The sequence below is a fragment of the Anser anser genome (assembly GCF_964211835.1).
Source record: "Anser anser genome assembly, chromosome: 3".
NCBI lineage: Eukaryota > Metazoa > Chordata > Aves > Anseriformes > Anatidae > Anser > Anser anser.
Genome location: NC_139722.1, coordinates 85,907,955 through 85,921,655, shown reverse-complemented (window position 1 = coordinate 85,921,655; position 13,701 = coordinate 85,907,955). Strand labels below are relative to the sequence as shown.

Here is a 13,701-nt window from a genome sequence, read left to right as displayed (position 1 = left end):
CTCGAGGTGTGAATAAACACACAAAAGGGCTTGACAGAAGACAGGAAGAATGTGCGGAAAAAATATAGAATAGCACACAACAAATTTTCAATTGATTAGGTAATAAACAGACTACAGCTCAGTAATTTAGGACTGGCGTCTTAAGTAAGAGGGTCTAAACTGCATGAAGCCTGTGGTATGTCAATTGTCCTTAGCTAAAGTAGTCGAAAGACTCATTTCTACCAAATCAAAGATGTAATGAAGGTATCCGTCATGGCCATTGTTTTCACACTCCCTTCCCACTCAGAGAGAAAATAATTTCCTCTTTCCGGTAGCAATTTTATCCAAAACATTAATTTGGCCTTCTCTGTTTTGGTGTGCACACCCTGCACATTTATATCAAATATTCACAACAGTGTTCTGTGGGATGCAGAGCCCTTGAGGGGCTGTTTTCCATTTCTTACAAGAAAGTAAAGGACTTGCTCACTCTCCAACTGCTGCATGGGCTCCAACAGCCCCTTACACTAAATTACTACAGATTTTCCTCCAGCCCCTTTAACAGGAAAAAAAAAATGTTAATCTGGATCTCTGGTAAATGAGTAAAAAGGCCTCTGTGCCTCAATTACCAAGAAAGCAAGATGTATTTACAGTTTTTGAATATGTGCTGTGAGGTTTTATTCCTTGATCCTATACATGCTGTTTAGCCGGGTATCAGACTTAATGCTAGTATCAACAAGAGAAAGCTATCACATCAATGCTACAATTCATTTAATCCTCAAGATAACGTCTAATTATAGCATATCTATTGCATTATGTTGCTGAATAACTTAATCCCAACAAAAGGGAGAGAAAGTCAACAAGAATATGCTATCTGCCTGCAGATAACCACTCCTTACGGATGCTGGTAGTTAACTGCAGCTGCCAGGACGGACAACTAACTGATGACTCAGAGAAATAGTATGAACTATTGCCTCTTTGTACTCGGTTCACAACACCACCTACAAATCACAGATTTTAAATAGCCCCTGTGATACTTCACTGGTTTAAGTCCCCTTCTTCTGAGAAAAATATTCCTTAATTTCTTGCCTGCTGGCCCCTCCGCCCCATGCCACAGCCGGGAACGCAACCCTCCTCGCCAGAAGGATACATGTGGAGTGCTGGCCAGCAATAACCTTGGTGATTGACACAGGGTTTTGGTTGTGGTGGCTGTTTGTTTGCTTCAGGTGGTATCTTGTAACAGGATTCTTAGGCAAAGCTTAAACTATGCTCACATCGTACACTACCAGATCTTTCTCTCTTGTACTGCAGTGAAGTAGAGCTTTTATAGCTGTCCTTATGCTAGGCTACATGAAGCTGTTAAGGAGATACACTATCCAGCTCCTTTGAAGTGTTAAGAGCTCCTAACGTAAACTTGAAAACAAAATTCAAAGTGGAATTTTTTAAGGCTTGTTTTATCTTACCGGATTATATAGCTATTACTTTCCTGCCTAAAAGCCCAAACTATCTGCGCAGTCACTCAGAACATATAAACTGCTAATCCCCATACCACTTTGTTTCCTAAAAGCAAAAAGGAGACTGTTCCCAGTGTTAACAGTTCCAAAAGAGCATCTAACTACAGGAAATCACTTGCGGGAAGTCTACGTATGCAATGGATTGTGCCAAATTCATCTCTGGTACACCATTATTAACTCACATAAAGAACACACGTAATCCTTGTACTGGGGTGGTACTAGCACAAGTAACACTACTACTGCATTACTACAGTTAGAGCAAGGAAAAAAACTGGCGTATCTAGAGCGCTCAAACAAAGTATTACCGCATGCCTGCTTCTCCCTGATGCGCACCGGTACACCGTTCTTTTTCCCCAGAACGCAACATCCAGCGGCCAGCATTGCTGGAGCAAAACACAACTGGGGTTTCTTTCTAGCTTGGCAGTAACCGAAAGATCCTTCTAGTTCAAGTTCCAGGACTTACTTTACAAAGTTCTGGACCAGTCGCCAAAAATTCACACTAGGGAAAAGCGTAGGCGGATATTGTTTCAAGGTCCAATATCTCATGACCCGTCATAACTCAAAACAAATGCTTCAAACCGCTGAAAGTTAATCCCGAAGTCTAATGGTGCAAAAACACCCATTACCTTGGAAAGTCTCTTCCTTCACTGAAATCACTCCCATCTCTTCTCCTGCATCCCTACGCAGCTATCCACTCCCACTCTTTCAAGTCATGTGCCAAATCACATTATCGCACAGAGAACTGAGCTCCAGCCATGTTGTAGGAGATCTTTCCCTCGCCAGATGCCTCAGTACAGACATACTTGGACTACTGCTTGGCTAGGTTTTCCAGCACACGAACCTATTACCACGCCGCAGATGCTCACCTGCCCTGCACATACCATCTCCGTGCCCCTGTACTCCCCCAGCTCCCATTTTCCTCAAGGCCTGTTGGCTTCTCGTGCCCCAACTCTATTACACTGCTGACTTGTTTAGCTCATACAGAGAAAGCAGATGGCAAGTCAAGAAGGCAGACCAACAGGGAAAAAAAACATTCAAGCGCAGCCTGACTATGAAGCAAGATTTGGATTAATTTTAGACCCATTCAAAAATAAGCACCATGAACTAATAATACAAGCTTAACCTGGGGGGAAAAAAAGGTTAAAGTACTGATACCTATTACACCAAATTACTAAAAAATGAATCTCTGCAACTCCTGTAGTAATACAGATCAATTGTAATATGATCCTTGTAATAGGATTCTTTCACTTCTCAGTATTTTATTAATATAACATCTGTTAGCAGTTTAGAAATCACATTTAGCTCCAAGTCAACGCCTCTGCCACAAACAGGTTAGATAGTTCCCCATTACTACGACAGTGTCCAAACCTTCAGAAAACAGCTCATACTCATACCACATGTTTTGGTCTTTTCACAACATAATTTTTACTATTCTAAAATGAACACTCTTTTTTTCCCCTCTTCAGCAGCCATTAAAGAACAGCCTATCCAAATTACTGTCGTTTGGCCCCACTAAAACCGAAGTTCTTAGGCATATCAATAATACAAGTATACAATTAGCCGTCACTCAGTTAGAAGAGTCTACAGCATTACTTGTGTTTTTCCTGTCAGGCTTATTTCATTATCAAAGCAAAACGGTTGGACACATCTCTCCAGTTTTTGCTTGCCTCCTCCAAGTATACTTCATCTTCACAGAAAACTGGCTCGTTTTCTGAAGAACCCAAGGACTTCAGTCATATTCCAGTAATCAAAAATTAAATCCCAACCACTAATTAGAATGATAGGCAGAGCTATCAAAAAGTACAAGCATACTGACAGAATCATATTCAATATAGATCATTCAAATTATTGACCAGGAAACACTGTGTACCAGAACTACGACATTTATAAAAGCAATTAAAGTCTGAAACCACAGAAACAGTAGAAAGAGTCACAAGCAGGTGTAATACGCAAAATTGAACTCCTTTTGAGCACAACTATACTTACAGCGACTGCATTCTCAACACCTTACACAATTCAGAGGCGGAAGAAATAAATATGAGTACACGTTAGGCACCTGCCTAAGTAGCTATTAACAGATTAAGGACTGAATTCAGGCAAGTCAAAGCAACAGAATGCAGGAAACAATCGGGGAATTAACATCAGTAAGAAAGCATAAATATTGTTGAGAGGAGAGATTTAAGGTAAACAATGACACCTTAAAGACTCTGCATATAGAGAGGAAGATGATGAAATAACAACATGGAAAGAAAAGTGAAAAAGGGAAGTTTCAGAGTCATGAAAGTAAAGATGCACAAGTTTAAGAAAAAGGTCACAAGATATCCTGCAGATACTGATGCTGTACAAGTAATAACACAGAACAATCAAATGTCTTTCATTTGTAGCTATTACTTCAAGCAGGACAAAATAAATGAGCTAAAATAAATCACTTTTAGCACCATATGCTGTCCTACGTAATTCTGTTTGCAGACAGCAGGGCATCACCACATATAGAGGTTTTTCTAGTCTTAAACTAGTAAGGCCCATGTTCTACTTGTCTAGAACAAAGAAACAATATGTAAAGACAAGATTAAGAACTTGTCTCTCTAATATCTGATCACTGTGCACGACATACACTGTCCATCTACAACATATGCTAAAGATGCGCTTGTCTGCTTCTAAACACACTCCCTCTCTTCCCATCTGTTCTTGCTTTGCTTCCTTTGCAGACTCTCCCTGAGAACTATATGCCTGGTGCTTCAACGTGCAGCAATCTAGGTAAGGAATGAACAGAGAAGAGAGATCAAGACTAGAATGAAGAATCTTCACAAGCATCCCTACCAAGTTTACGGTTGACTTTTTTCCCTGAAGACTTCTTTTAGGCATTCTAATACACAATACCATTCACACAGCCCTCCCCAAATTTAACTTTAAACTTGAAAGAGTCTTTTTGCTCCTCTCCTGATGTTTAGAACATTTTTAACAAAGTTGTGAGACACATCAAACGTCTGCATTACCCATCTCCCTCTCCCTGCATATGTGTCTGCTGCTTCTTTAGTTTCAGTTCTGCTGATGCTACTTTTAAATACCCTTCTGCAAAACCTGAACAAGCTGCACTGAACAGCAGCATCTGAAACAGGAAGCACCACTGATCATCAGTACTACAGAAAGACTGACAATAAATGCTAGGAAAAGGCATTAAGTAAACGCAGTACTGATTTCCTAACAATAAATGCTATGAAAAGGCATTAGGTAGACACAGTACTTGTTTCCTAACTCAACTGCTCCCCAACACAGGCTTTTGCAAGATTTTTTTCCCCAGTTGATTAATTTCCCCTGGAAAAAAAAAAAAAAAAGAAAGAAAGAAAAGGCATAAGTCATTTTTCTGAAGACTTCTGAGGATGCTGTAATTACTTTTACAAAGGTCAAAATCCAGCCCCCTCAGAGATCAGCTGCAAGTCCTAATCAACATTTTTGATATTGTAGTCGTAGCCTCAAATAATGCTAGGCACGTAATTCAAGCTCCCAAGCAACCAAGGATGGTCACATCTCCCTCAAACATTTTTGTTCAAGGTATAAAGAGACACACGAGTCAGAAATATGATTTGAAAGCACTATTAGAAATAAGTAAGAAAAATTCCACTTAATTCTAGTAGAGTTAAGATAGCATAGAAGACAAGCCACGAACAATTCCAAGCATAAAAAATATACCTCCTTTTTCATTAAAGAAGTGCAACAATATATAGATACCGCTAACAAGAACAAACTCTATGGTTTCCTAAAGCTGACAACCAGGAACTGGTCCAGAGAAGACAGTCTGAGCCAGCCACAGAATGCCAGAGAAAAGGGAAGCTTTAACACTGCCAAATTCTAAAGGCATGCCCAATAGCTTCAAGCTTGCAACTGGAAAAAACAGGCAGCCATATGCATGGCAGTACATAGAAGAACATGGTTTACAACTTCTTACATAAATATGAGGTTTATATATTAATATTAATTTATTTTATATGCTTGCAACAGTCACCAGATCAAAGAACAAAATCCAGGCAGGGCACATTACTATCAGATAGAGGGAGGATATTGCCACTTGTGCACTGGCTGCAGAGCTCCTCATGAAAGATGAACCCGCTACACATAAGGTTGTTACCCCACACACATTTCCTGATCAGTTTGCTGCCTGCAAGCATGCGCTCATTGAACAGTCATTTTCTGGTAGCATCAGCTGCAGGAGAACGTGCACTGAATCAAAGCCAGATGGAAAGAGGTAAACTGTGATCCTGAAATCCTTTTGCAGTAGGTTAGGCTCAGCATGTAGGAAGTTTCTTAAGCTATAACAAGAACTTGAGCGAAACTTTTAGCTGAGTCTGCTTAGAGAACAGAAAGGGAAAACAGAAATAAGTGTGAATATATTTGTTTTCATCTTTCTTCAAGATAGAAGACAGGAAATATGCAGATGCAAAGAGAAGGAGTTGATACAGAAAGAAAAAGCGGCCCCTAAAATGGCTGCAAAAAAGTACACCTAACACACATGGTATGAAAAAAAAAAAAAGGTTGACCCAAATAATTTGTCTGTTTAGAAAGGAACTAACACGCTGAAGTATATTGTGGTAGCCCATAAAGCTATTATGAAATCAGCTTGCTTGCCAACTAATTTGTAAACATATGGAAGACGCAATAAGTTGTGAGATGGGGAAAAAGATATGCAAGCATATGCAAAGGAGAGTTTATATAACATTTGCATTTACTTTCTCTCAAGCTATTAAGTGAAAAAGAACCATCTAATTAAACTAATTAACCAAAAATACCAACCACTACAATGAAAGACATGAAGAAAGCAATTCCCTACGAAATTATCTACCTTCGACTCCCTTGAGGGAAAAGAGTAATTATTTCTTATTTACATTAAACACTGTTAACTACTTTTTCAGGCTGGTTAGTAGTACCTAGCCTACCTAACGTAAATATACGGATAAAACTTGGATATAAAAACAAGATAGATGGCCTTTCCTCCCCAGAGAGTCAGAACACTGCAACAGCCTAATCAAGATACATCTTAAAAGTACCCTAAGATGTTTTTATGTTTTGGTCAACTGTCTTAGAACAAAGAAATGACGCTGATAATAGTCCTCTCATAAAAGAGGAGAGCATGTGCTCCATATATGGAAAAAAAATCATACAACATTAGCTGTCTAGTGTTTTTTTTTTAATTATTAAGTAGAAACAAAAGTAAAAGCTAGCATCACGCAAGTCCGCAGGCTTGCAGTGTACTTCTGTAGCCACAATTGGTCCTTAGGTTACAGCTGGCTATACTGTACCAGGACCATCTGTTGGCAGCAGTAGTAAGCACAAACTGAAGCAAGGAAAAACCCAAGACACCGGAGACAATCATGGAAAGGAAAAAACACTTGCCATATTGTGAAAACTAATCCTTGCAAGAAGTTTACTACTACACCTTCTTTTATTAGATTTCACAAGCGAGAAGGTAACAGGAGGGTTTATTCCTTTTAAAGTAAAAGCTTCTGTCTCGGGAGTCAGCTAAATTTGTGTGTAACTGCAAACATCTGCCATGGATCTCTGTCCCTGTACCAAACTTCTCGGCACATTCCAATTACATCTTGATATTCCTAGCAGTTTGTTAGAAAGAAAAAAAAAACTGCCAACAGCAGGACGCGGTGCTGTTATACCATACCTTCTGGTAAACTATAGAGCACACGAGGTCTTTAACAGCAGAGAGGGACAGGTCCTGAGCTTCAATGGTGACAGTCTCTCGAGTGAGACCGATCTGCAGAAGGAACGAGACCCCATGCACAGAGCCCCTGGAGTTTGTGAGGCTCTGCGTGCTGAAACTGCCATTGGAGAGCCGACTGGAGAGCCCCGACTGGGGACTTGAAGACAACGTTGGGGTTTGTTGTGCAGCAACATGACACGTGGGTGGGGAAAACTTCTGTAAGGATGGGGGAGAAGAGTCGTTTGCTGACATCTGACTTGCTTTAAACTGTCGAGATCTGCCTAGTAGTCAAATTCTAAGAAAAATGTTGTCAGTTCTTGGTTTTAAATTAGAAGTTAGGAAAACCTAATTTTCCCTTTCTTAGTTCAGTAAAATGCCCCTGACCGGTAAAACATGTTAATTTTCCCTTTCATTCTGTGCAAGCCAGAGAGTAAAATAATTTCAGCTGGAAGTTACTTTAAATTAAAGGTTCTGTTCCACAGTCACAATCAGCTGATCAAAAGCAGATTGCTTTTCCTTTAGCACCAGGTCCAGACAACAGAGGCTTACATAAAGGCCTCAGAGAAATACATCAGCTCTGCTGTTTTATACTTGTCCTTCATTTCCGTATTAAAAACAACAGCCAAAAAAATGTGGAAACACCAATGGAAATAAATGTTGGTAAACTCATTAACAGTGTCCTTTTTCACCTAATTCCCCAGACTGTATCTTGGATGCAAACTCATCTTCATGTAGACAGCTTTTCAGAAGGAAAAAAGGGAAAACTGTATCCTTGGGCAACAAACGAGTCCATGTATATGATGAATCTACTCCTCCTTCAGAAAATCTCTGAATTCACAGGACGTTGTTAACTTGGAGATCCACGAAGGTATCTGATTTCATCTTTGTGAAATAGTTCAGCTCACGAAACGCAGGAGCAGAATTTCTGAATACACGATCACATTAAATGTAATCTCTAGGTTCACCCAGATAACCTCCAGCATTTTGAAACGTTGTACTCTGCCTGTAGGGAAAGAGATACAGTTATTTCATGTGAAATGCAAGGAGTTGCACAGCAAGGCCATAAACGTTCCTCTGAAGCAGCAGGATCACCAATTCCTTGCACTCAAATATGGGGTAAATTGGTAACATTTTATAAGTATAACTTGAATTCAAGTGTTTTCCTACTGTATGATATGCAAATCAGACCTAATGCTGGCCAATACATGAATATAACTTCAAATTATCAGTAATTTAGCAAAGCAAAGCAAAGCTCTTCAGTTGATAACAGGAAAAAAAAACTAAAAAAGAAGGGAATAGACCATAGGTCTGCTCTGCAGGCGTAGGCTGAAAAGCTGGCGGGTAGAGAAGAAATTTTATTAAATACACTGAAACTTCCAAAAAACATAATGCCAAGACTCAAAAGCCTTCTATATAGAATGTACTCAGGATACATTTTATTCAAAGCAACTTAAAAACATCCTGCACAAACTCTTAACTGGAGGAAAATAGCATACAATAGAGCATCAGTTCCTCTGGAAAAAAATAATTTAGTGCCTACACATCTGATAAAAAAGAAAGCCTCCCACCACCTTTTAAAATAAATCATTTCATTACTGGATTCTGGATTTTTTTTTTTTTGAGTTTCACAAGCAGAGATTCAAACTACTTGTTACAAGCTGGTGCACTATCTGATTCAGTATTTCAAGCATTTGGAAGGAAAAAACAAATGCTCAAGCATTGTCCACTCCAACTACGGAGAGTTTCCAAACAGTACCGAGCAGCTCTATCCAGACCCGAGTCATCTCTGGTAGTATGGAATGAAGGAAGTCAGACTTGCACTTTGTAACTTTGGCGATGCACTGATTTTTAGTTGTAGGATCAACAATTTAAATATATCAAAGCATCCCATTATGTTTACCCTTTACGGCTAAGTCATGTTATTTATTTTAAACCACTGTCTGTTCTCATTTATTTCTACAGAGCTGAGTCAAAATAGGTTGATTACCATTTTGGATAGCACCAGAACTGTGAATCATGCTTATTAATTTTATTCTGGCCAAACGTATTGGAAATGCTAGAAAATAGACATTTTCAGATGCCCCATGCAACGCCTTCCACCGAAAGAGCTACCTGTATAAGGAAGCAGTCTGAGCCCACCGATACTACGTGTCGCTATGTCGGTTAAGGGAGCGTGGAACCACATGGGACACCGACATCAATAAGCTTGGATATCTTTCATTCCCTTACATACAGAAAAAGACAGAAAGTATTACTAGGATTAAAAGGAAAGATATTTTAGAAAAGGAATGCCAGTTTGTCACATGCAGCATAAGCTATCTTTACTGGAAATATGGCTGGCACTCAGTTAACAAGCCCAGTTAATAGACTAGGCACGCCTCAGGTTTACCAGCACTGTAGCTCAAAAGCTCTCTGCCGTTGCATCCTATGAGGAAGGTAAAGAAGCGGGGTTACAGGACTGCAAGGAAGGAAACAAGGTCTGGATTCTGACAGAAACTCCTGGCAGGTGCTCCAGAGGAGGGGACAAACCGCTACCTGCTGGACCCTCAGCGCCGGTACCTACAGAGCAACGCCTACAAATACGCGAGAGCCTCTGGCCCGCCGGCACAGCCACCTGCACAGGCACCTTGTGCCGCGAAGGCGGCACTCAGCGCGGGGCAGACCAAGGCCACGCGCAAACAGGAAGAATAAGGGCAGCGCTCAGGCTCCCTGCTCAGCCCCGCCGGCAGATGCCCGCTCCCCCCCTTTTCCTCGGCCGTTTCCCTCCCTCGCTCCCGGAGGAGGCAGGGTGGCGGCGCCCCCCCCCCCCCCGCGGCAGGACCTTTCCGCCGCCGCCCTTCCCGGCCCGCTTCCCGGCCCCGCCGCCGCCCCCCGGCCCTGACGGCCGCGCCGCGCGCCCCCCGCGCCCCCGCCCTCACCTGCGCGGCCCCGCCCGCCGCCGGCTGCCCCCGGCGCCGCCGCTGCCTCGCGCGCATCTCACCCGCCGCGCGGCCCCGCGGCTCTCCCCGCACACGCCAGGAGCCGCCCGGGGGACGCGGCTAGCGGCGCGGGGGCTGCCGGGAGCCGTAGTCCCGCCGCCCCTCTCCGACGCGGGGCTGGGCGGGGAGGCGAACTACGAGTCCCGGCGCGCCCCTCGCCGGGCAGGAGCGCGGCGCATGCGCGCGGGGCCCCGCAAGAGTTTCCGTTACTTTTCTCGCCCGTGGCGGTCGCTGCCCCGTAACCGCTAGCGGGGCGGCGGGGGGGGGGGGTGCGCTCCGCATCGCCGCCTCCGCGGGCCCCTCCCGCCGCCGCCAGCTCCCCCGCCCGCCCCGCGGGGCCCCTCGGCCGCCCCTCGGCCCCCTCCCGGCCGCTCCGGGCTCACCTCGGCGGGGCGTGGGTGGCGGCCCTTCGGCCCTGCCCAGGAAACGCTCGGCCTGCCCCGCCGCAGCGCCCCGCCGGCCGCCGCCGCGGCCTCGCCCCCGGCCCCAAGGCTCCGAGCGCCCCGGTCCTGCCTCCCGGCACCGGGCAGCTCGTGCACCGTGGGCAGAGCTCTGCCCGCTCCGCACGAACACCGCGGAAAGCGGTGAGGAGCCCCCCCCCCGCCCGAAGCCCCCCGTTGAAGACCACCCGCCATCCTCCCCCGTGGGCGGGCGCCCAGCCTGCTCGGAGCGCCGCGCGCCCCGTCAGGAGCAGTGGCTGGGGCTGAAATGACTTACCGGACCACGTGGGCGAAGGGAACCGTCGACAGAAATTCACAGGATTCTGGTTCCCGGCTCAGAGATGGGGCAGCAGATCAGTGCTTTGTCATTCGCGGGGCTCTGCGTAACGCGCGCCCTTCGTTTCCTTCATCTCGCGCTCCTGGGGCCTGACCTAAAACCCACTGAGGCTTCGGTGGAGGCTTTCCGCTTACTTCACCCTAGTTTGCATCAACCCATTCTACAGAGCAGCTGGTAGGGTCTACAACAACGGCTGCGTTCTCGCTGGAGACAGCTTATTTGATAAATAATTAGCCTGAAGCTTCTTGTCAAAATCTGGAACTACTTTAAACCCAAACTGCAGCAGTTAATAGTTGATTCTGCTTTTAACTGGTTTTGAATGCTAAAAAACACCCTGGGACTTTTTAATGAAGGCTATTCCATGAATAGAGGATGTTCTTGCCAAAGCTCTGCACAAGATAACTGAGCAATCTTCGTTTCCTTTTTCCTCCTGAAGTGGGACTCCCACACACCAACACTATAAACACAGAGCTTGCCTCCATAAACATGATTTCTGATGTTTAGCACAGCAAGGAGTCGTACTCTAGAGCTTTTAAAGTGCAGCAGGCTTCTCACAATCGAAGTAACAGCCCTAAAAATAGCCAACTGCAGGCAATACCAGATGGATATTAGGTATTACCACAGACACTGGGCAACGATTATACTTCTTTGTAGAGGAGCTCAGCTTTATATCATCCAATAGGGTTGGTGCCATTTAATTTGCTGCTCTAAGCCAGCAGAGCTGCTTTTTCATAAATTAGAATAGAAGATGGATTAGTTAAAATCAATTTATTCTAGAACACAGAAAAACACCAGCCAAAACAAAGCAAACAGCTATAAGCACTGACACGCTGGTACTTTATACTAATGGATGCTCCTGAAGCATCCCAAAATGTTCTGTTCGTGCAGGGCTCTGAGTAAAAACACGCACCCAAAAGCAGCTCTGCATTTCAGCATCTAACTATAGAGAAGCACAGACATCTGTGTATATGCCCAACTGAGTCTGCGACCGCGTAGCACAGCCTTACAACAGCATTAGCCCCGACTGCCCATGGACGGCGTAAGCGCCCTGTTTTATAATTGTTGTGACTCTCATAATTAGTGACTTCCTGTGGGTTTCATCAATGTTCTGCATCCGTTTCAGAGCCCCCATCCCTCTCTCAGATGGTGAGCTTGTTTTCACTGCTCAGAGCTTTCCCTACTGAAGCCAGCTGCACTTCACAAATTGCTACCCCTTACAGCCACACGATAGCAGGAAATACGCATAGCTTCTACTGTTATTTGCTGTTAAAAACCCTGCTTTTCATTCTAGACAGACCACTACCTGTCACATAGAAAAGGGGCATGTGGAACGACTGTTTTATAACTCTAAAAGCCCATCCAGTTTTTCCCAGTTCGAAATCACTGCTTATAGCATTTGGATGTTCTGGGTCTGTGAATGGAAACTTAATATATTCGTTTCTATTCACCAGCCTGGTGTTTGGAACGTTTGCATATCATCTGACTGGGTTACAAAGAAGGCAATGTCCTAGGAGAGTTGACTAGTGCATTTGTCTGAGAAATACCATAAGCGTATACTGCCATGATTATTTTTCACTGCTTTTGACGCTGCTCTTGCTTAGCGAATGTGCCCATTCACAATCTGCATGTTCTGCAAGAAATGCTTGCAGAAAGAGGAACTAATATCTATTTGAACAAACAGTTAAAAGGCTTTTTTTTTTTCTCCATCTTTTTTTTTTTTTCAGTTCATGGTCTCCTTTCCTCACCCCCGTTGTAGGAGAACTGAACAAGAATTAGGAGTTCAGGTTTGGTTTGGATAAAATCCTGCAATGTGGATGTCTCTGTGTAATTACCTCATCGTCTCGGTTTGAGCCCTTAGCTGAACTTTGTCCTAAAATCTACCTCCAAAAAAGCAGTGGAAAGTTTAGTACAGGCTTAAAAACACACGGAATCAAATTTACCCTGCCATAAATCCACTGAAAAATATATATTTATATTATTAATTATATATAATTGACCTTTGGGAGTTCACGTACCCACCGCAAGTTTAAAGAATGGTCTCACGAATCCTTAGGCCTACCAGGTGGGTAGCCTCACTCAAATCGTATCATCCTCCTCTACCAATTATGAGACAAACATAAAGTAATTTCCCTAAATAAGTGTTTAGGGCTCACCCGCACACTCAGTTTACTAAAACATTGCCTGCAAATACACCCACGGAAACAGGCTCTCTTAAGTCTGAAGCACCAAACCCGGGGCTTTCACAGCCTCAAAGAGGCCCTGTTCCAAAACCCACAGAAATCAGCAGCGGGTGGGCTGACTTGGATGAATAGTGGTGGTTCACGTCCACGGGATGCACACGAGCACGGGGTGCACCTCCAGGCTTGCGTGCTTCCATCAGCCATCCACCGGCCCTGCTGCCTTTCTGCTCCGGCTTCTAGGAGCCACCCACTTGTTTCTGAACACGCAGCAGCCAGGCTGCAGACTCTGGAAATCCCAGCCTGCATAACGTACCCGCTGCCGTGCCACTGTGGGGAAACCAGCCACAGCTCGGGCACAAAACCACCTCCTGTTAGCGGGACTGAACACACAACAAAGCACGCTCACTCCTCTCCCTGTCCTGGGCCCATTAGCTGCAAGAGCCGAGCGTCCAAAATGTCTCTGAAGAGGCAGAAGGTGCAGGAGCTCCACCGGCTCGTGGAGATGGGAGTGTGTGGAGCCCGCAGCCCTTGGCGGTGCTGTTCCCTGTGCACTTCTCTCACTGCTGCAT

The 13,701-nt window shown here is 44.3% G+C and overlaps 1 protein-coding gene across 4 annotated transcripts in view; it reads right to left on the bottom strand.

Annotated features, from left to right (window-relative positions):
* PRKD3 (protein kinase D3) overlaps positions 1 to 11,533 on the bottom strand; it is a 41,245-nt gene extending 29,712 nt beyond the window's left edge. The window contains exons 1-3 of one of the 4 annotated variants that reach the window (XM_083832579.1): positions 10,116 to 10,284; positions 9,310 to 9,421; positions 7,159 to 8,200 (exon numbers count right to left, since the gene is read on the bottom strand). In XM_083832579.1, the coding sequence (XP_083688705.1) occupies positions 7,159 to 7,449 (291 nt within the window). In that variant the 5' untranslated portion in view covers positions 7,450 to 8,200; positions 9,310 to 9,421; positions 10,116 to 10,284. Of the gene's footprint in view, positions 1 to 7,158; positions 8,201 to 9,309; positions 9,422 to 10,115; positions 10,285 to 10,892 lie in introns of those variants that run through there. The other 3 variants (XM_083832578.1, XM_083832577.1, XM_083832580.1) reach the window with 3 other exon arrangements.
* Positions 11,534 to 13,701: the final 2,168 nt, after the last annotated feature.